This window comes from Strigops habroptila, chromosome 9, assembly GCF_004027225.2.
Source record: "Strigops habroptila isolate Jane chromosome 9, bStrHab1.2.pri, whole genome shotgun sequence".
Classification (NCBI taxonomy): domain Eukaryota; kingdom Metazoa; phylum Chordata; class Aves; order Psittaciformes; family Psittacidae; genus Strigops; species Strigops habroptila.
Window position 1 is genome coordinate 38,685,906 of NC_044285.2, and position 21,529 is coordinate 38,707,434.

At 36.9% G+C, this 21,529-nt stretch overlaps 1 protein-coding gene across 4 annotated transcripts in view; it reads left to right on the top strand.

Moving 5' to 3' along the window:
* The window catches only part of PCDH11X (protocadherin 11 X-linked), a 493,261-nt gene that overhangs the window by 30,971 nt on the left and 440,761 nt on the right, over positions 1 to 21,529 (top strand). For all 4 annotated transcript variants that reach the window (XM_030497708.1, XM_030497711.1, XM_030497710.1 and 1 more), the window contains one exon: positions 18,749 to 19,332. In XM_030497708.1, the coding sequence (XP_030353568.1) occupies positions 18,793 to 19,332 (540 nt within the window). In that variant the 5' untranslated portion in view covers positions 18,749 to 18,792. The remainder of the gene's footprint in view (positions 1 to 18,748; positions 19,333 to 21,529) is intronic.

Consider the following 21,529-nt stretch of genomic DNA (forward strand, 5'->3'; position numbering starts at 1 on the left):
CACAAGCTTAAAGGAGACACATGCTGGCCCATCTTCAGTCAGGCTGACTGGCAGACAGGGGTGAACAGCTCCTGTTGTACAGCTGAGAAAAAGCCTAACCAGTCTGATTTTCATTTGAAGCCCTCCCTTAATCTGTGTTAAAGACAATGGAGCCACAGTTTTTAAACTATAGCAGTTTCAGAATTTCTCTGCCTTCTATCACACATTAATATCTAAGAAAAGGTTAATTAATACCAAACCAAGAAGCACAGTATGCTTCAGGATGCCCTTCCTCTATCTTTTCATGCAAATACTTAACAAGAACAGGAATGGTATAGAGCTATTTATATCAGCCCAGTGCTTGCCTCAGAAATTACCCATAAAAGAAGGTCTATTCAAGGAGCACTGCCCATTCCCTTTAAGGCCCTTTAATGTTTTCAGGAAGTCAGGTCCAGCTTGTTACATTTGACCTTGTTAAAAATACTGCATTAAAACAAAGGGGAACTAATCTAGATTTCTCAACAAGAATAAAAATGAAAGCAATCACAGGCTTTTCAAAACGTGCAATGGTCTTGGCTGGATATGCTCACCTTGTAATTGTATTTTCCCAAGAGCCTTTCTCCCAAATAGGAGGTTGGGATGCTATTGTAATGTCAAATGTGACTCACTGTTACAGTTGCTATTAAAAGTTAGCAGCTGTAATTAGGGGAGAATTTTGAAGCTGCAGTGTTGTATTGTCAGTTGTAACAGCTTTTAATTATCTTATATTTTTCTTTAAAGTGATCAGCTTTGCAGAAGTTGAATGTGCTTTTATCATTTTTACTCTGGAAATGAGCTGACATGTTTAATATAATTTAGATAGAAATACTGTTACTGCAGAAAACAATTGGAATCTGTGAACTTTTTAAAGGATTTTGAACACAGGAGACAGCCATAGTGCTTAGAGGGATTTTGCCATCATCCAATTAAAACAGTCCTCCATTCTCTCTAATACCATTCTATCTGGTCTTAAAATGCGTAAGACTGATTACATTAGCCCACAGAGGCTTGCATGGCTAATACTATTGGCCATTTCCTCAAATAGAAGAATTATACATGATTAACCATTTTGCAAATAATACCAGTGTTTCTACTGCAGGGCTAGATTTGGTACATAGATATGCTGTCATTTTTACGCTGTGCTTGCAGCAATCTACGGTACTTGAGCTTAGAACAGACGCCAGTGCTGAAATTGCAATGGCCAATTCCATTGTCCCCTCAGCCTACTATAGCCCATCAGGAAACCAAAATCTTTTGTTGCTATTTCTAATCTGGTCTTATGCCGAGGATAGAAAGAATAAAGTCAGAGCTGTACAGATTAGCTTTATAATAGCCTTGTTATGCATGATTTCACTCCCTTGAAGCCCCTTCACTCCTATCAGAAGGGGTGAAATCAGTTTTCCAGGGAAGGATTCTGGTTCTTAAGGACCTGGAAGAATGCACTTGGTGTAGGATCTACTTGTGAAAAAGAGCCTGGGTTAGCAGGCTATCCTGTGGCATGCAGCAGTCTAGAAAGCGAGACACAACTAAAGAAATACTGTACAGTATTGTCATTTTTGGCAGGCAGCATCCTTGTCAATATGCATGAGCACCCAGATGAATGAGAGAACCTGTCACCCAAGGGATGTTACACATTGATGACAACAGCCAGTCACAGGTCCTCTGCTATAACATGTAGTTAGACTATGTTCTTTTACAGTTGTCACTCTGAAAGAAGGAAAACTGCTAGGCAGTGAAGGACAAGCAGCATTGGTAGTGCAGCTATCCTTGCAGCCTGTATTGCTGTTTTCACTTTTTGGATCCTGCTTCATAATTAATTCCTCAAGACTGGAAAAAGTGAAAATTCCTTCAGCTTCAGGAGCCCCAACAAACTTGAAAATTAATCCTTGTATTATGATGTTGTCCACTGTATCCCTACTAGAGACCAATTTAGCCCATGATTTTTAGTTCTGGGAATGCTATCTCATCCCAGCATGTTGGTATTAGATTGTAATGTTCATATCCAACTAAAAATCCATAATGGTAGAGATTCATGGTCATGTACTCTGTTTTTAATTATCCCAGACATTACTGGCTCTATCATACAGTCCCCAGATTCTCTGGAACAAGCTTAAATAATGGCTCGGTGGTTTGGTGTTTCTTTTTTTTCCTGTTATTAATGTTTAAGTAGGTATGATACCTTTCAAATCACGAAAGCAGATGTAATCAATCCAGCCCATATGGATGGGCATCTTTTATCCTTCTAATACATGACCAGTATATATCAAGAGATGGGTAATAAGACTACAAAGTTTCAGAAAGAATAGGTTCTTCTCCCTGTGAAACTCCAAAAAGGGGAATTTCACTGCTGTGAATTTAGATTTTAGATCAGAAATCCGGGAAAAAATAGGTTTCATTTACCTCAGAAGGAAAGATTCTTTTTCTCCCCCAAAACACATTCAGAATTTACTTCCTGTTCTAGGCAGGTCTAACACCTGGGAGTATTCTGCTTCTTGTTCTTTTATTTGATTTTAATTTTTTTAAATATAAATGCCCATCAGTATATAAATTAGTAGTAAATGCAGTGCATCTAAATGGTGTTGGATAGTATTGGACAGTTATATGGTCATAGCCACCTGCAGAATATTCACTATCTTAGGGGAAGAAAATCTCTTAACTGTTCTCTTGAAGTAGATTTGTAAGTAGTGGGCATTTCTCTTTAATTTTGCTTTAATGCTCTAAAGAAGTTTATTTCACTGAAATAAATGCTTTTCATTATTTCTTTTCCATATAAGCAGTGTATATATACACACACATATATATATACACATAAGTCCTACACAAGTTTATAAATTGAACCAGAAGATTCAGGGTATTATATTTTCCAGACTAAATTGGTTTTTGAAAGAAATATTTAGCTTGGACTATAAGAGCAGTGGATGAGATACCCAGCACTGGATATACATTTCCCAGCGCTCCTGGAATCTAAGTTCCACTGACGTTCAGGAGGACTAAAGCACTGGTTCTAAGTAAACCATCTGTGATCTGACTGACTTTAATGGGACATGTCAAATTAGGATATTTAAAAATTGGTCTGTAGAATCTGAATAAGAAAATACATTCAGTATCTTCTGATACCTTTGAACATAGCCTTTCCGCAGGCTTAAAATCTCACTATTCCAAGGAAATCACTAAGGGTAATTTAAAATTGAGTAAAGAAAGAAGTAGTCTTTTTTACTTTGAGGGACTATTGGATGCTTCTGGAGATTTTTCAATTTTCATTCCAGTGTACAGGAAAACAGTATATCGCCAAGATGAAACAGAAAGCTTAATAGCCACTGTATCTCTTGATGCTTATGGAAACTTTGCCAACAATCTTTAAAGAAGCTGAATTGGCCTCTAAAATACTGACACAAATGAAATTAGGAGGAAATATCCTTTGCAACAGTACAACCACATGTGTCATTCACACTATTAAAATACTGCACTATTCTTCTTCTTATTAGATTGAATTAGAAATCACATGTGTCCAAGAATAATGGGAAATCTTACTTGTAGAAAAAGATTGGCATTTATTTTTTCAGCAAGAGAGTGAAGTAATGGAAGTCTTCAAGCAGCTTGATTACTTATAAAATTAGCTTTTAAAGAAAATAATTTTATCTTTCTTAACAAGAAAAAGGTGCATATCTATTCCACATTTAAAATTTTCACAGGAAACTGTCACAATCCTACTCTGGGGTAGGTGGGGGAAACTGAATCCTCTATTATTTTAGCAGAGTTGTAACATGGCAACATGATTTTGATAGCCAATTGGCTAAGTGTACTCTTGCTTCTTGCAGAACACTTCAGGTCATTATAGAGTACTTGTTATTGCTAGGCACTAGGTGGCCTGCTTGCTAAGACATAGTAATGAACACTTACACAAAGATATTTGCAAAAGCAACGAGTGAAGAGTAAGTGAGTGAAAATGCATCTTTAATTTCTGATAGAGAACTATGCATTTAAACTATCTAATGCAGAGTAACACATGCATGGAAGCCTGCAGATCGTATAACCTACCTAAAAGCAACTTAGCACACACTTCTTTTGTCCTTGTCTAGCAGACAATGTTTAATTCCTCTCTCTATCTTTGCTTCAGGAAGACCAGTAACTCATTCATACTTACAGCAAAAACATTCTTCTCTCACCCAGCAATGTCTTAACAGCCAAAAACTCTCTAGCTATATGTGCATCTTTTTTCCTTCCCACTATCATAAAAGATCAAAGTGTCCCACTGAAAGATGGGATACAAACCTCTATATTCTCTAAATTGTAAACTCTTACTTCTCCTGAGGGAAGTTAAAGACTGGCAAGTACAATGTGGTAGTAGCATTTGGCTTAGAAACCTGATGGGTTATTGTATTATGCTCAGAAACATGAAAGGGGTCAGTGTTATTTATTGTTTCTAAAGAGCAAATGTAACAGCTAGGAGTTATACACATGCACTCAATCTGGTCTCAGATAACAAACTAGAGAAAACAGCGATTAAGAATAGTAAGCAAAGCAACACCTGGCTAGGTTTTTTGTTTTGATTTTTAGTAACTGAAGGCTGAATGTGGTCTTTGAGTACTGTAACCTGAGTCCTGTGTTAGTAACAAATCACAGTAAACTATATTTTTCAACAGTTTTGCTGTTTTCTTTTATTGGTCTGTGACTCTTGTTAGTAGAAGGAGATAGATGGTGACTTGAGGTGGGGTTCAGTTTGACCTTTGGAACACAGATTTTTTTTTAAAAAAGTATCGATTTGATTTACTTAAAATGTAATGAAATGATAATTTCAGTAACAAGCCTTCATTAAAAATAGTTTTACTGTCCGATTGAATGGCTAAATAATTAACCACAGCTTTATTTGAATATAATTATTCACCTTCTTAATTTCAGGTCAAATGCAAGACTAATGAGATGGCTGAAAACCTAATGATTATTTTATCTGTCATTGATAGAATTCTAAAATATTAGCGGTCAAGGAGAGTGCAAAGCTTTTACTGTTCTGCAGAGACCATGCGAGAAACATTTATCCGAACCAAGGAATGGAACATAATCTGCATTCCAGGCAACACTATTTTGGTCATCAGCTTGGAAATTCATCTTGCAGATATTTTTCAGCTGAATTCCCCTAATGTCTCTGTTATTAAACAAATAAATGAACAAAGAACAGAAAGCCCCAGTGCACTGATTTCTAATTGTATAAGAAAGGGCATTGTGTGGCTAGTGCCATTACTTGTTTCATTTTGTCCTGAAATCATATAAATTTAAGCAATGGATTCAGATGACTGATCATATTTTTCTGGGACAGGAAAGATATTTCAACCTGATATTTGAGTGCTTTAATCTGAGTAGAACACACCAGCAAATATATAGCAGAATACAGTGCATTTCATTAAAACATCTGATTATTTATTTTTTTCCTATAAGAAAATATTGCATCCCCATAGAAAAGGAACTATAGGAACTTGTATTTTTGTGATTTGACCAAAAAGTGTATACATCTGTATTCCAGCCAAACCTGAGCATGAATCTCTTGAATTGATTTTAAAGAAATCAGACCTGGCAGTATCCCTCAGGTTACAGAGAACGATTCTCCATTTAAAACAATGCAGCATCCATCCACAGTGTGTACTGAGGAATAATGTGCCTCTCAAACCCTGTCAGAAAAAGGAAAAAAATCTGTGATATGTGGCACACACAAAAAAAATCCCATCCTAAGAACTCTGGTGGTAGCAGTAGGAACGAACTACTGATGATGTACGCGCTTCTACTGATGCATAAAGAAACATCACTGCGAGACATTAGGCTGCCTCTAGGAATTCATCATCTCTGGATATCAGAAAATAGGTGTAATGTACTGCATCACATAAAATATAGTGGATTTTTATTAGGCAAATAGACCTGCAAACTTAAGACACCATATCATACTGGTTTTACATACTGGCATGTTTGAAAACATTCAGAATATCTCATAGTAGTTTAAAGTATACATGAGACTAACATCATTAAGTTCTAGGAAAGTGTTCCAGTAATCCTGCTAAACCTCCTGATTTTTTGTTCCTAATGATTATGTTGTGGCTACTTTTCAACACCATGGTACGTTAATTCTTCCAGCTCCTATCCCAGAACAGACATTTTCTTTGGGAAATTTGCTCTATTACATTTAATACATATTGCATATAATGCAACGCTGGAATTCTGATAGATGTTAGTAACAGAACACCAAGTTTTCTTGACTAAACACTTGGGGTTTGAATTTTGTAAGTTCTGAGCATCTACTTTACTGGAAATTATCAGGAGTTCTGACTGACAGTTACAGTGTCAGAGGTTAAAGATTTGAAATGTTATTATTTTCTTTATTAATTTAATCATAAATCAATATTTCTACTTCTTATACCAGTTACTGATGGAACAGTTAATCTTATCACTGTTGTTTTTCTATCTTGTGAAGCAACATATAATTATGTCCTTGTGTCACTTGCATTGATCTTGCTCAAACAAGTCAAAGCAACTTCTGCATATAAAGAAAAACATCCATTTTCTTCATAGGTCTCACATTTGGAAGCATGATTAGCTGATGCAAAGGAACAGTCTATCTATCTGATGCGTTTTCATGACATTTCTATTACAACCTTAATACAAATGTCTGATTCCCAGAAATAACCAAAAAGCCTTCGGTCATTTCTAGTTGTCTGAAACAGGCTAAGCCATCAAAATTAAAAGCATTATAAAACTTACAAATGATACAGTATTTAATACAAACCTATGTTATTCAATGATTCTCTGTGTTGTAATTACTTCAGCTAATATGCTGGTATGTGTTTTGTGGGGTTTTTTTTGTGCTCTTTTCTCTCTTTCTTACATTTAAATAATAACCTGTTATCAAGAGGTGAAGCCACTCCATTTATAGGCAAAATTAGCTTTTTCACTTGGGTAGGGACATCACATTTATACAAAACAGAGAAGGAATGCTCCTTTGTTTGAAACTTTAACCATTGCTCACATTATTCCTGTAAGATTTTTTCTCATTTAATTCCTACCTTCAAGTACTAATATTCCATTTTGTTCAAAAATGTTCTGTGCAGTGTACCAGCAATGATTGGCCCATGATGTTATGTGAGAAAATACACTTCAATATGACTTTTAAAAGCTTTTTTATGAACATCAATGACCTACAAGACTCTAATATACAGATGTACACTGTTCTCATTAATATAGTTATGACTACCCCCCCTTACAAACCTTTTTAAGCTGTTCATCCTCTTGTACTATGTCAGAAGAACAATGGATGGGAAATAATACTTTTTGTTCTACATTACAAGCATGAGACTATGCCACATCACTTGTGTCTGGGCACCACTGACAGGAGGCTGGCCACACTGAGTCAACAGACATGCAGATTTCTAGCTAGGAATGTTTTCTCCACATTACAAAAATCTTTTTATTTCATCCCAGTGGTTGACAGGTTTCAATGAGGAGGCAGTGAAGAAATGCAAACACCACATTTTCCAATATTTGAGTACATTCTATGAAGGAGATACAGTATCTTTATCAAGTTCATGGGTCTAGGCAAAACTTTAAAAATCAAGTTTCGTCAGATTCTCTTAAGCATCAGCTTTACCATGGCAGGCTTCAGTCAAGAGCATGGCTTCTTTTGATCTGGCCTTAACATTTGTAATAACATCTAAAATGAAGTATTCAGGGCAGACATATAGCAGCCTATGCCATTATTTAATATGAAGTGCTGTTGTTGAGGTATGTCGGCTCTCTCACTTTATGCTTAAGTTTTGGCATTTGATTTCCAGAGCTTTAGCTCTGGCAAACTTTGTAAACCCTACAGAAGATGCCACTGATTTCAGTGGGCTTTGACTCAATTTAATAGAAAAGATCCATTTACTACACAGGTAAAACAAAATGTAAAGTACAGAATCGGGCCCTGCTGACATCAGAATGCTATAACACATTTTAAAGTATCCTTATAGTTCTGTTTCATCCAATTCTTTGGCTCTTTTTACTGAGCATTTTTGTACAAGTAGCCGACTGACTTTGGTAGCTGCTTTCTCCCAGTACTAAACAGCTATGCTCCATCATTTCCACTGGATAATTTAGTTTCCAATCCCCTTTCCAGAATCACTTCAGTGCAGTGCTCCTGGCACAGAATTTCAGTGCTTTAAGAAGCAATCCATATGTTTGCAATCCCTACAGCAGTTTGGGGATCTGTCAGGATGGGAGATGCTATGCGCTAGAAAGCGTTTTACCAGAACAGATGATTCCAGCATCATTTTGTGTTGTTTTTTAAAATAACAGAGAAAAATATTTATCATTTTTGTCTATATGAACTACAGAATTAAATATTTTTCTTACGTATCAGTAAGGCATGATACTTTTTACCATTAAGAGCAATTTCTTACAAATGTACATGATTTCACCTTTCAGAAGATGGTATATCTTCAAGTCACGCATATGCTAATATTGAGTTATTGAAAGTTCAGTCGTACTCCATTAGCATATAAAAGACTAAGTAAAATTTTGTTGCAATTAATGCGTAATTTGCTATACGTCTTTTGTTTGAAAGTTACATTAAATAATGTGAAAAAAAAGAATTGCAGAAAGCATAGTATGAAAATTTTTTATTGTCACTACTTTCTTTCATTACTGGCCCTGTATCAGTATATTGAAGCAAAGGTCATTTCGTGCTATAAATGTGGTAAGAAGATAATTTCTCCTTAGGAGGATTGGAAGAAGAAAAGGTAATGAAAGACAGAGTTGTGTCACAAAGAAATAATCAAATGATATTACGGAGCTTGACTGAATTTTGAATATATATTTACTCTAGATTTTAATATCATAAGAGAAATTCATGCCCTTAATAATGTAAGATGTGAATTAGTAAGGCTTGATCTTAATCCTTTTAACTGTAACCAGCTGGGATTCAACTCAGATGCTTTGGTCTCCCACTTAACAAATCACAAGAAATCTTTTATCAAACCACTTTTCATTTTCTTTTACACACATTTATTTCCCATAGTTAGTAGGGGAAAAGTGAGGTTTACTTCTTCCTCAGAGGAAATTTTTGCAAAGCCATGCCATTCTGCTAACACGTTTTATGTATACAGCATCTTTCACTTGCACCAATCCCTAAGGGCTTCACAGACTCTAAATATAGGGACTTTTTTCCTCATAGTTTGTATAGTGTTGCACTGATGTAGCTTTGGGAAAGGGAGCATGGAACAACCTGTCCACCTGAATCCAGGAAACTGCCATTTTTGTAGACCAGAATTGGTAGAGAATTGGTAGTGCTTATTCATGTAAAAGTTTACAACAAATTACAGCCTTTGTCCCAGCTTTCTTCACGGGCACACCTCATGCACAAGGGAACATGCACCCCTTTGCCATAGTTTCCACCAGACAGGTTCACTCTCACCCGTTCACGCTCGCTGGGCAATAGTACCTGGATGGGTGTCTCTCTGTCCGCCGGCAGCGCGGGGAGCCGTGGGGCGCCACATGGCGGCGGGAAGCCCCTGAGGGAAGAAGAAGCCGCCCCCCCGCCCGCTCCCCAGAACCTTCCAGAAGAAGGCGGCGGTGCGCGCTGAGTGGCGCGCTGCGGTCTGCGGGCTCGCCTGGGTGAGTGCAGCCGCGAGGGAGCGGGAATATGGCCGGTGAGCTGCGGTGTTTGCTCGGGTTTCGTGTAGTTTGTGCTACGGGACCCCACAGAGCTGAAGGTGGCGGCTTTGTCCTGCGTGCAGGTAAGGAAAAAAGGGGTTTTCTAGGAACTGGCAGGGGGTCTGTGGAGGGAGCGCCGAGCCCTCAAGCTGGCTGGGGTTAGGGTAAGCCTGGTTGGTTGTTTTATGTTTTTGTTTGGTTGGAGTTTTTTTCCTTTCCTGTGAAAGGACTGTGGTTTTAGTTCATATCCTGATATAAGTTATCTTTAAGTGGCTTTGTTCTGCCCTTGGGAAGGCCTTGCTCTCAAATCATCATCTCTTAGAAGAGTCTTATATTACATACTGTGATGTTTTATTTATACAGTGTGTTTAGATAGGGTCAGTTAGCTAAAAAATGCGTTGATTGCTTCCCTGCCATTTGGACCCAAACATAAATGAGGAGAAAGTGCCTTTCAACATGTGCAGTTAGTTCTCGTGTTCAGGTTATTCTTAGAGATTCCAGAGTCAAGTTTATGGTTTATAAATACATATTCTTATATGTTGCATCCATATGCTACATGTGACAACTTTGGACAAACACGGTGATGGCGCTGTTAATTAGTGAGACACATGCTATAAGTATGGAAAACCTCATTTACAATGTACTTTATATTTTAAGCTCTCGACCAGTAACTTCTAGTTTGAATCTCATTTACATTTAAACTAACTTTAAGAAGAGCAAAAAATCCCATGTGAAAATGAGTAGCTGTGCTGCCACTGGATGAAAAACATACTGTTACTTATCTGAAGACATGGAGACTCTGCTGTTAAGATTTCATTTTTGCTGTGCTGTATGAACTTTTGAAAGAAATAGATTGAATAGGAGACATTTTGCTTCTGTGAAGTGGTCTCGAGGATGAATGTAAAATTGTCTGAATTATATTCTTCTCATCTTACCAAGGAAGAAGGAAATAAGTTATTTGATGCTTAGCTGGTTCACTAATCTATTCTATTACTGATTATTGTCATTAAGGACCATGTAAGTGTATGAATTCTGTGTGGTTTGACATGATCCTGCATGAATTTTAGAACACCAGAAATGGAATGTCTAGTTCCAGACAGTCTGATGGGAGGTCAGAATAAACAAACACAAAAACGTATTTTATACATATACATTTTTAAACATTGGTGCTGTAATCTTCTGGTCCTGTCTTATATAGGCATGCTGATAGTTCACTAAGCAAGAATTATCGTTAAGTTCGTCTACTCTTTTCCTTTCAGACTTGGAATACTGTAAGAACTTGTAACAAAAACCTGTGAAAGTAATTTCACAGGACACTCGGCCTTCTCTGGGTATGTTATGCTGAGGCAGAGAGAAACTGACTGATAGAAATATAAAAGTTTACATGATTGAAAGAGAAATGTATAGAAAGAAGTAAGCTTCTGGTATCATTTAAACTATGTGAATCCTGATATATAGGATATATGAATCCTGATCTCCTGGGTTTAGCAAGAATTACAAAATATAAGATTTTATTTTCTTTTTTAAAACTCAAGACTTTTTGAAAAGAAAAAAGGCAATATATGGTATTGGTTTGATTGATTGTTTTCTGTAAGTTTTGGAAACAATGTTCTCACAAATGAAAGTTTTGATTAAGTGAGAAGTATAAGTGTAGTTATCTCTGTGCTTTGAAGGGTTGGATAGATGACAGCTAATTTCTGCTACTGTCGAATGTTATGCATGTGACTGGACTCTAGTCAGAACTGTATTTAGTAATAGACAGTATAGCATTCAGCTGTGGACAGTATTTCTATCCTAATTCACAAATACTTGAATTGTTTACTGGACACTGTATTTTTCTACTATTCAATAATGGAAGTTATTAACCGGCAGTGAGGCAGTAAAGCAAAATGCATTATGTATGAAACAGGTAACCCTGACAATTTCCATTTCCAAGGATTTGACCCAACTGACTCAAATCAGATTTGCTTCAGATTTACTTTTTAAATAAAGAAATAAATATGTTTTAAGTTGAAATACATCCAAAGATCACATATGTGGTTTCACATAATTTCCTATTATGATAATGTGTTCTCCTGCCAGGTTCATGGCTGACTTTTCTTTTGTTTGCTTTAGCAGAGATTTAATTTTCAGATTTGAGGCATGAACAGATTTTCAGGGACCAAAACTAGAGCAATTCTCACTTGATTTGTAAAATGTATTCACATGTGCAAACACACAAATAAAATGGTAGGAAAATGACATTATGAATCATATCATTAAAAACTTGACTTTTTCTTAGTGCTTTTGAAAGTCAGTTATTGAATTGTAGTAAATATATATTTGAATTTGTAAAGCAGTGTTGCAGTGGCTTTGGAGTTGTAAATTTAAGCAGCTTTATGGGGGGTTTGTTGTTTGTTTTGTTTGCCTGTTTGTTTTGTTTCTGAGGTATGCAGGTGTTTCTTTCTAAGAAAATGGAAATAGCCATGCTTTTCAGGGAGAGATCTTTGCCTCTTTTCCAAGATTTCTGTTCTCAACCTTTAGCTTTCTGTGCAGCTCTAGTGCAGAACTGTTTCACTGCCAATAGCAGGACTATTTCCTAGCGTTACTGGTATGTTAATAAATCTGATCCTGCATATTCTCACAGATTTCTGAAATAAGTCACCAGATATTTTTAAAATATTTGCCGAGTGGTTGCTAGATGCATTTTTCCAAACATGGGCTGTACTTACTATTTTAGTAAAAATGAGACTTCAGCTTCATAGGGATTCATTTGAAACAATTAAAAGAAATTACTCTTTATGCCATGTATCAATGTGATTGAGTTCAATTTGTCCATTCAGCATGCTCATTGCCTGTTGTGTATTTATAGTTCTGTTCACTGTTTCCAGCATCTCGATACAAGTTTTAATGAACACTCTGCCTGGTAGTTGCGGATTAATATCAGAAACATGGCATTATGTTTCAATAAGAATTTATCAATTGCTTGTTTCTCACACCTTGGCTGCTGTTTCCTGTGACTGCAAGAATCTGCCTTTTGGTCATTAACTTCTTATTTCCTCAAGTGAAAAGTATTGAAAAGTATTTCTTGCCCCCTGTGATGGAAAATAAAAAAAACCCCAACCATAAAAATACTCTATTTCTAAAGAAGCAAAGACTCTGAATCAGGAGAGCATGCAACTGTAAGCAAGTTGTGACTCACACTTATTTTATTCTTTTGTTGACTTAAATGGATGTGAAGTGATGTTTTGTCCTCATGATAAGAGTTACCAGTTTCATTTTGTTCATCACTGGAAAAAAAAATCAAATTAAAGAAACGTCATTAAAGTGAGTACCATCATGCTAATAAAAAATAGATCAAAGAATAAATCAGTCCCTTAGTAGATTTAGAGTAAAATCATATAAGGGAACGAGTTTGAAAGCCTTGATAATATAGCAAATTGTTTCTCTTTGAGGTAGGTCTTTCTCTTTGGATATGATCATGAAATATACCATGTAGGGAGTGGATACTGTGGATAAGTACTGATGACTGCAAAATAACTTATGTTTGAAACATTATGGAGTGTGAAAATGAGTTCAGGTTTGTTGTTATCATTTGTGCCTGGCCTCAAAAAGGGGGGCAAGGTGGGGAGAGGGAGGGAAACCGTGTCAGGCAGCAACTCTGTATGTTTCTTGTTGTCATCAAAAATGCTAAGAAGTACCAGTGAAGTCTCTACCTTTTTGATAAAAACTGAACCACCATCAAAACGAGCCACTTCCTTAAATGAATCATGGTATGTGTTAGTTATTCTTACTGTCGGTGAAATCTGAACCCTGGTATCAAGAAACAGTGTTGCTTTTTCATCTGAGGTGTGTACCTGAGCTCTTTACCATATGTACTGCTTTTCTGTGATCCTTTTAAGTAAGAAATAGCCGTTGCGCCCTGTAATAAGCTACAGGAATTCTGACACAGGTGGGACCAAATGAAGCCTTGTGTGTAAGGAACAGATTTAGTCTACCTTCACATCATACTCCATTAGGTAGTTAAAACTTTAATATTCTGTCTACTGTTCAAGGTATGATTTGACAGCTGCTAAATGAAGATAATAATGAACAATGATAATATTTAAATTATGCCATTAATATTTAGTATATTGGACAGAAAAGCAGGTATATTTAAGTGCATAGACAGACAAAAGGGAGCAAATGTCAAATTGTTTTTTTTTCCACCTACCCTTCATCCTGTCCATCTGGACCATTTGCCTGACTAGTTGTAGAAGTCAGCAGTACACGTATCAAGGCATTCTTTTGAAAGCTGGGAAAATGGCTTGGCAAGCTTCATGTTACCTTCTGTTAAACAATTTTGTTTATTCTTAATTTATTAATTTTTACCGCCTTCTAAGTGTTAGTGAGTGCTGGAGCTGATGAAAGGTCCGTTAGAGTTAGACTACTCTCTTTAGCCTTGTGTACTTTTTTTTTAACTCTTCCCCAGACATCAAGAAAGCCTGTTTGCACACACTGTGCTGTGACTGCCTGTCTGCCCAGTTCCGTTCTTTTTTCCTTCTTGTATTTTTATTTTGTCTGACTTAATCTCTGCATAGTTCCACCATCTGTTACCATTCACATGCTCTCTTCTGACAATTTCTCTTGATGTCCACTTTTGTCTGACTCTGCCATTTCCATTTCCAGTTTCCATTTGCTTTGCCTTTTGGTTTTGGATTTGTATTTGTATTGCTTTCCCTTTTTGAGGTATGTGTATCTGTAACAATTAGACAAATATGAGACACAAATAGTTATGTCATTAGAAATACTCTGATTTCTTTAAGTGTCTTTCATGATAATGCTTGGTTAAGAGAAAGTGCCTCATGCTCTTTTTCTTTATATTGCTTTTGCCGTAGTATTCCTGTGCTGTGGCCACAAGTGACAGGTAACATACAGTGATGACTATATGAATTGGTTGCTTTAAGGACAACACTTTCCCCATGGGATAATGTATTCCACTGTGTATGTAATCAGAAAATTTGAGTCATGTTGGGGTTTTTTTCTTCAAGGTCTGAAGCTCTAGAACAGGTTTTTGGAGGTTCAGAACTGTTCCTAGGATTGTTGAGAAAGACCAGTAAAGATCATTTTAAAATAGGGGGTTCTGCAGAAGTTCAAGAGTTGTAAGTCATTGTGGTTGTTTTTTCTACTTTGAGACCAGTTTTCTGTTAAAACTCTTAACACTATATGTTATGTGTCTATACACTTTTGAAGTTCAGGGAAATCTATGGCAGTAAAAGACATTACAAAAAGTAATCATGTTAGTATTTATCTAACACGGTTTATAACAATGGTGTTCTATTATTTCTATGTTTTAATGTACTTAATATTACACAGAAAGTTTTAATATAATAGTTCAAACATTTGTCATTAAAAAAAGAAATAAAAATATGCATGGTAATGTAATGCTAAGAAGTTCCACCCTGCACTTTCCCTGAGAAACCTCTTAAGAGTCCTGCTGTTGTTATTTTAAATCCTTAGAAACTCCACTGCAGTTAAAATGGGGTATAGGAATTCTTCTAAGTTATTTGTAATATGAATAATCTACAGGTACCATCACAACTTTCAGAATTGATTCAGAAAAGTTTGTCATGAACTCTTTTGACTGTTCAGTTTCTATACTAATCCTCAAATTGCTTTGTAAAACTTGATAGATAAAAAATCCATTTGTTTTGTGTGACTAAAATTCCCTGTATCTTAAAAGCTAGAGAGAGAAGCAGTATAGCACTAATAACCTGGTTAGAAATAAAAAGGCTTTTTTAATATTGTATGATTATTTATTTGGAAGATGTATATACAGGACTATACAATATTTTTTTATATTATACTTTATAGGGAATACTTTTGTCAATAGTGTCACAGAAGAATTTGGGATCTGGACTGGAATTTGGTTTATATATTTTATCTTTTGCATTTCCTTCCCCTCAGAAATGAACTGTAAGTCTAAAATAATACTCTGTAAACATCAGGATGTGAAGGGGTTTTTGTGTATTTGCTTGTTGGTTGGTTGGTGGGTTTTCCCCTGTTTTGTTGTTTCTCAGTTTTAACTTCTGGTAGAGAAGAAAAAGTGGCATAATAGTGCTTTCCAGTATACATGGAACATGCTATCATTCTGAAACTCTTATTTTGAGGGGAACATAAAAATATTAATTCTTCATTATTATTGGTGTTTTGCATGGAAACAGTGTAAACATTTATTCTAATAATAGTGAATACAAAGAGGTACTTTGCTGAAAGAGGAGCTTTCTGCAGGTTTGGTGTACAGGGACACTTACTTCAGTGGAGTGACAATTGCTGGCGATGCACTTACAGAAATATGACATTTAATCATAGAATCATAGAGTAGTTAGGGTTGGAAAGGACCTCAAGATCATCTACGTCCAACCCTCCTGCCATGGGCAAACCACGTCACCCAAGACTCCGTCCAGTCTGACCTTGAACACTGCCAGGGATGGAGCATTCACAACTTCTTTGGGCAACCTGTTCCAGTGCCTCACCACCCTCACAGTAAAGAACTTCTTCCTTACATCTAACCTGAACTTCCCTTGTTTCAGTTTGAACCCACTACCCCTTGTCCTATCACTGCAGTCCCTAATGAAGAGTCCCTCTCCAACATCTTTGTAGGCATAGTCAATCTATTTGTACAATATCACCACAGTTCTTTCATTAAATTTGTGCTATCGTAGTGTCACCATTAATGGTAATCAGTATCTGCTTGTGACTTCCTTAATCACATATTTAGAGGTTAATATTATAATGTATTTATAAAACAGGTTTATAGTACACTCTTTCTTCACTTCTGAGTGTCCGTATAGTGTTGAATTGTGTCTTATACTGAATTACTAAAGTACTGCAAATAAGTCAGTGAATTACTGAAATACTTCACGTGATGCAGTAACTTTGCCACATAAACTGTATATTCCCTTCTCACCCATGTCAGCAATCTCATTCAGGTTAATTTAATTACTTCAGTGAGCAATGCCTTTTTTCATAAGCGAAGACTTGCAGGATTGGATTTTTATTTCATGTTGCTACTCTTGTATAATCATAAAACCAGAAAATGCTTTACAGTTAAATCATGCTGACGTGGAAAGATACACCTTTGGAGATCTATTTGGAATGTTCTTTATCTGGTACTTATTCCCAATCAAAAGCAGGTTGCAGAGTTTAAAAGGAATAGCAACATTAATTGTTCCTAATGTATTTCACTGCAAAGTCGAATGTTTAAATTAAAATTACCCTGAAAATACTAGTGCTGGAAGGCAGTAACTAACAGGTGAGGATAATTACTGGCTTCAGTGATTTCTTCAACCACTGCAACTTGATCTGCAGGAGTAAATCAATCTGTGCTGTGACAGGGAGAATAAAATCAGAAAAGACAGGCAAAGAATTACATTTTTACCTGCACAATGAAGAGAATGTGGATCAGTTCGTACAAGTAGATTTGAAACAGATGCTAAACTGGTAGGAGCTAAAATTTCGTTAACTAAAAGTTTAATTTTCGCTGGAACTCTTGAGCATCTACCTTGCAGAAGTGCTATCCTGGATCATCTGAAATCCTGGGAGGGTAGAATTATGCAAAGATTAGGCAAGGCAGCATGTTCTATACATGGAGTTCAATAGTGTGCTTTTTCTCTACAAGTTCTCATCTGAAGGCTATAGTTACATAGATGCATGTACCTCTAAGTCATCCCAATCTACTTCCTTCTTTCTTGGCTGGTCTCCCAAGTAACAAGTGATAGAACAAGAGGTAATGGCCTCAAGCTGTGCCAGAGGAGATTTAGTTTGAATGTTAGGAAAAGTTTCTTCACTGAAAGCATAGTCAGGCATTAGAACAGGCTGCCCAAGGCTGTGGTGGAATCACTGTCCCTGGAAGTGTTCAGAACCCATGTAGATGAGGCCCTTGGTGACATGGTTTAGTGGTGGACTTTGCAGTGCTGGGGAGTGGTTGGACTTGACCTTAAAGGTCTATTCCAACCTAGCTGATTCTGTGAATCTTGAGGCTGTTAACAATCTTGAGAGGAAAATATACTGTGATTCAGAAACTAGGTTGAAAAGTACAGAATTTTCTTCAGCCCAGAACAAATGCATCTCTTACTTTAAAGGTATCTGTGTCTCAGAGCACTTAGGGAAATTATTGCTGCATAGTCTTTTTTCTCCTCCCTCCTCTCCCCCCCAAATTGGAAGGAAGGAAATCTTCTGTTTTGGAAATTAGTGACAAGTTTTCAAATAGAAATTGTCAGTATGGTGGGCAGTGGGGGAAGAAGGGTTACAAGTTTACCCTTCCTGCTGAGAAAAATCTTTCAGTTCTATAGCAAAGACTTTTGATGTTTTGTTGTTCTCCTTTTGTTCTGGAATTTGTGCACTTTAGATGAATAATCCAAATTTCAGTGAATCGAGCACTAGTATTTATGTTTACTTCTGAAGATCAAATGGGATCTTGTCATCTGAAAGAAAGGGATTGCTGGATTAGTCTCCCTGTGTTAGGTTTTCCACCCATTGTTGACTGAAGTTCTTCAGACTCCATCTAGATAACTTTTTCTTGCCATTTGAAGTTCTTGTATTAAAAATAGCCAGATTTCTTTGCTGTTAACAAACATTACATAATTTTGTCAGTGCCAAACTTGAGTGAAAGTGTTTTTGGTTTCCTGTCTCTGAGCAAGAGGTATAAAAAGATCAGGTTTTCAGCAGATGGTTGTTTGCAAACTTCTTACCTACTTTTTTCTTTGGAAACAAAAAATTGAGGACCATGTGGCAGATGGCACAAGGGAAGAGGTTTTCTTAAGGAGCAAAGGAAAATGTCGTGCTGGAAATGGGGATTTTTATAGTTATTTGTTCATTCACGCTGATCCAGTCCTGAGATTCTTAGTAACCTGTTTTAAATAAAAAATTGTGCAAGAAATTTTGTACATTTTATGAATGATTGTTAAATAATACTTTACTAAAAGGGTTTCAAACAGGTAGGGTTATTTGCCATTGGGGAAGTACCCCTTTCATGTCTTCACCACGTGAACACAATATTCTGTAAATTTTAAAGAATTTTTCTTTTTTTTCCTTTTTCCAGCTGCTCTTGGTGTTCTACACGAATACTCATTACTCATTCTGGAGATGGACTTGCTGTCTGGAACCTACCTCTTGGCAGTCTTATTAGCCTGTATTGTATTGCAATCTGGCGCACAGGAGAAGAATTATACCGTGCGGGAAGAACTGCCTGAAAATGTCCTCATTGGCAATTTGCTCAAGGATCTTAACCTAACGCTGGACCCAGATGTGCCCCTGTCCTCACCGCTGCAGTTCAAGCTTGTGTATAAGACTGGGGATGTACCATTGGTACGGGTGGAGGAGAACACCGGTGAGATTTTCACAGCTGCGAACCGCATAGACAGAGAGAAGCTGTGCTCTGGCATCTTTAGTGAGAATCGCTGCTTTTATGAGGTGGAGGTTGCTGTTTTGCCTGATGAAGTCTTCAGACTGGTCAAGATCAGATTCCTAATAGAGGATATAAATGACAATGCCCCTCTCTTTCCCTCAACAGTTATTAACATCTCTATCCCTGAAAACACAGCAATTAATTCTCGCTATTCTGTCCCATCTGCCATCGATCCTGACATTGGTGTGAATGGTATTCAACATTATGAACTACTTAAGGTGGGTTTCTTCCATTCTTCTATGTTACTTTCTGCATTACTGCCTTCCCCCAAATGTTGCAAGTCTCATCAACCTTTAGAAACACAAAGCTGTGTACCGCAGTAGTGGTACGCTGCAGATACCAGTCTCAAAGTGTTAATCTATACCCTTGAGTCCGTTCTAGTGCATCATATCTTCACGTAATGGAAAGCTGTTTATGTGTGTGTCTGTCTGTGTGACAGTATCATGAAACGTGCATGTCTTCATGAACTCTCCACCAGCATTCAGAGTGTTGTGAGCTTGGGCTAATAGTCATCTTAGACCATTAAAAATGTGTTCTTATTGCCACAACTTGGCAGTGGCAAGTGTGACAATGTTTTGCTTTGGGTTTGTGTTTCCCTCTTCCATGACTTCTAGATTTGAGCAGTAAAACTTAGCGAAGAAGCTTATGAGATGTGATGCTTATCTGTGTAGTGATGAGCCATTCCAGAATGAAGAAGAGTCCATGTGTCTAAGCAGCTTTGTAGTGTTTGGGCAGGCAAAATATCTGGTCCGGAGAAAGTCCAAGATATCCATGAACGCAAGGATAGCAATGCCACTGGTCTTGCAAGAGCAGGTCTTTTATATTCGTGTTTCTTTTGCTCTTCCTAGCAAATAACAGGAGAACCGCAATTAGGGAACAGAAGAGTAATGTGTGAACCTGAGGTGTGTAAGTGTGTGATTGCTAAATAAAGATTACTTTCTTTTGAGTTTACTTGAGTAGAGAGTTTAGAACAAGAAAGGAACTTACTCTGAAAGTGTTGGGTTATTATGTGGAAAGCTGAAATCTTCACTTCCCTTGGTTTGAAATGGGGAACTATTGGGTAGTTTGGCTGCTCAGCTACCAATCTGACACCCTTGTTACTGACTGGAAGAACATAGACTCTATAGGACAATATATTGCTTGACTGACTTGACAGCTACTATTCACTGATACCAGTACTTACTAGCAATTTAATAAAAATAAAACACTGCCTTATTTTATTGCTTGCAACCTAAAGTAGTTGTGACAGTGTGGGTTCTAACTAGTGACAGAGACATAAAAGTCTCTCTCATTAAACTGCATCCCACAGGACACTTCTGGTTAGCTATCAAAAAAAATAAAAATCCCCATGTACATCTGTCTGCTCTCAGGGTAGTTGAGGAATTGAAAACTCTTCAAGAACTTACTATACATTTTGAGGGCTTTGTAGTAAGATATTTAATACTTTTAAATTTCTAGAGTACACTTAGTGCAGACAGATCTACATGTGTGTTGTGGTGGTTTGTTTTGGTTTTTGTTAGGTAGCTAACCAGAAGCTTCCAGTAGGAGGCAGTCTCCCTTATTCAGCATTTAATTGAGAATCTGGGAAGGAATAACATCTTATTAAATAACAGGAGGAGTAGAAAATAATAAAAAAGCTAGGGCTACAGGCAAAATCTGGCAAAATAATACATGGTCTGAATAGAGATATGTTAGTTAATATATGAGAGAAATGTGCTGCTATTCTAGGAAAAGATAAAATATAAACCAGCAAAATCAGGAGTTCCTGGGATTGAGTGAGCAACAGTTCAGATCACCACAGTATCAGTGAGTTTATTTTTGGACTGTGTGTTCAGAAACAGAATGTAACAGATCAGCAGAATGATAGCATATTTGTACTGCACAAGTGGGAGCACATGTAAAATGCAGGCTACGGCTCTGTACCAGAAGTGGTGTAGGGTGTAAGGCCTTGTCTGAGGATCTCATGTGAGATGAGGTGGTCTGCCAGAGCAGCAGCTTTCACCAAGAGGTGTGCAAATAACTTTAAAATTGGTTTTTGAATTAGGGGAAAAGAAAGAAATAAGAAAAACAGTTACATGTTTATTCAAGTGTCTTTGAAAAAATGCTTTTGCTGTGTAAGGGAGGGAAAGGTGATGAGAATGAACACGCTCTGCTATGACTGAAAGTTATGAGTTCTTGTGCTAGATGTGCTGCAACCAAAATAACGTGTAAAGTCCCAGCCCTATAGACTTCTTCTAAATGAATTAATCGCATTTTTCTCTTGCTTGCCTGTTGGTCAGGCACTTTTTGAGTTATGGATCCACTGCCTTTAAATAAGCCAGCAATTTCACATGCCTTGGAAAGTATCTGTAAAACCAAGAAGCAGTTTATGACAGCCAGGCACCGTTTGGAATCGTAATGTCCAGTTGTTATTCC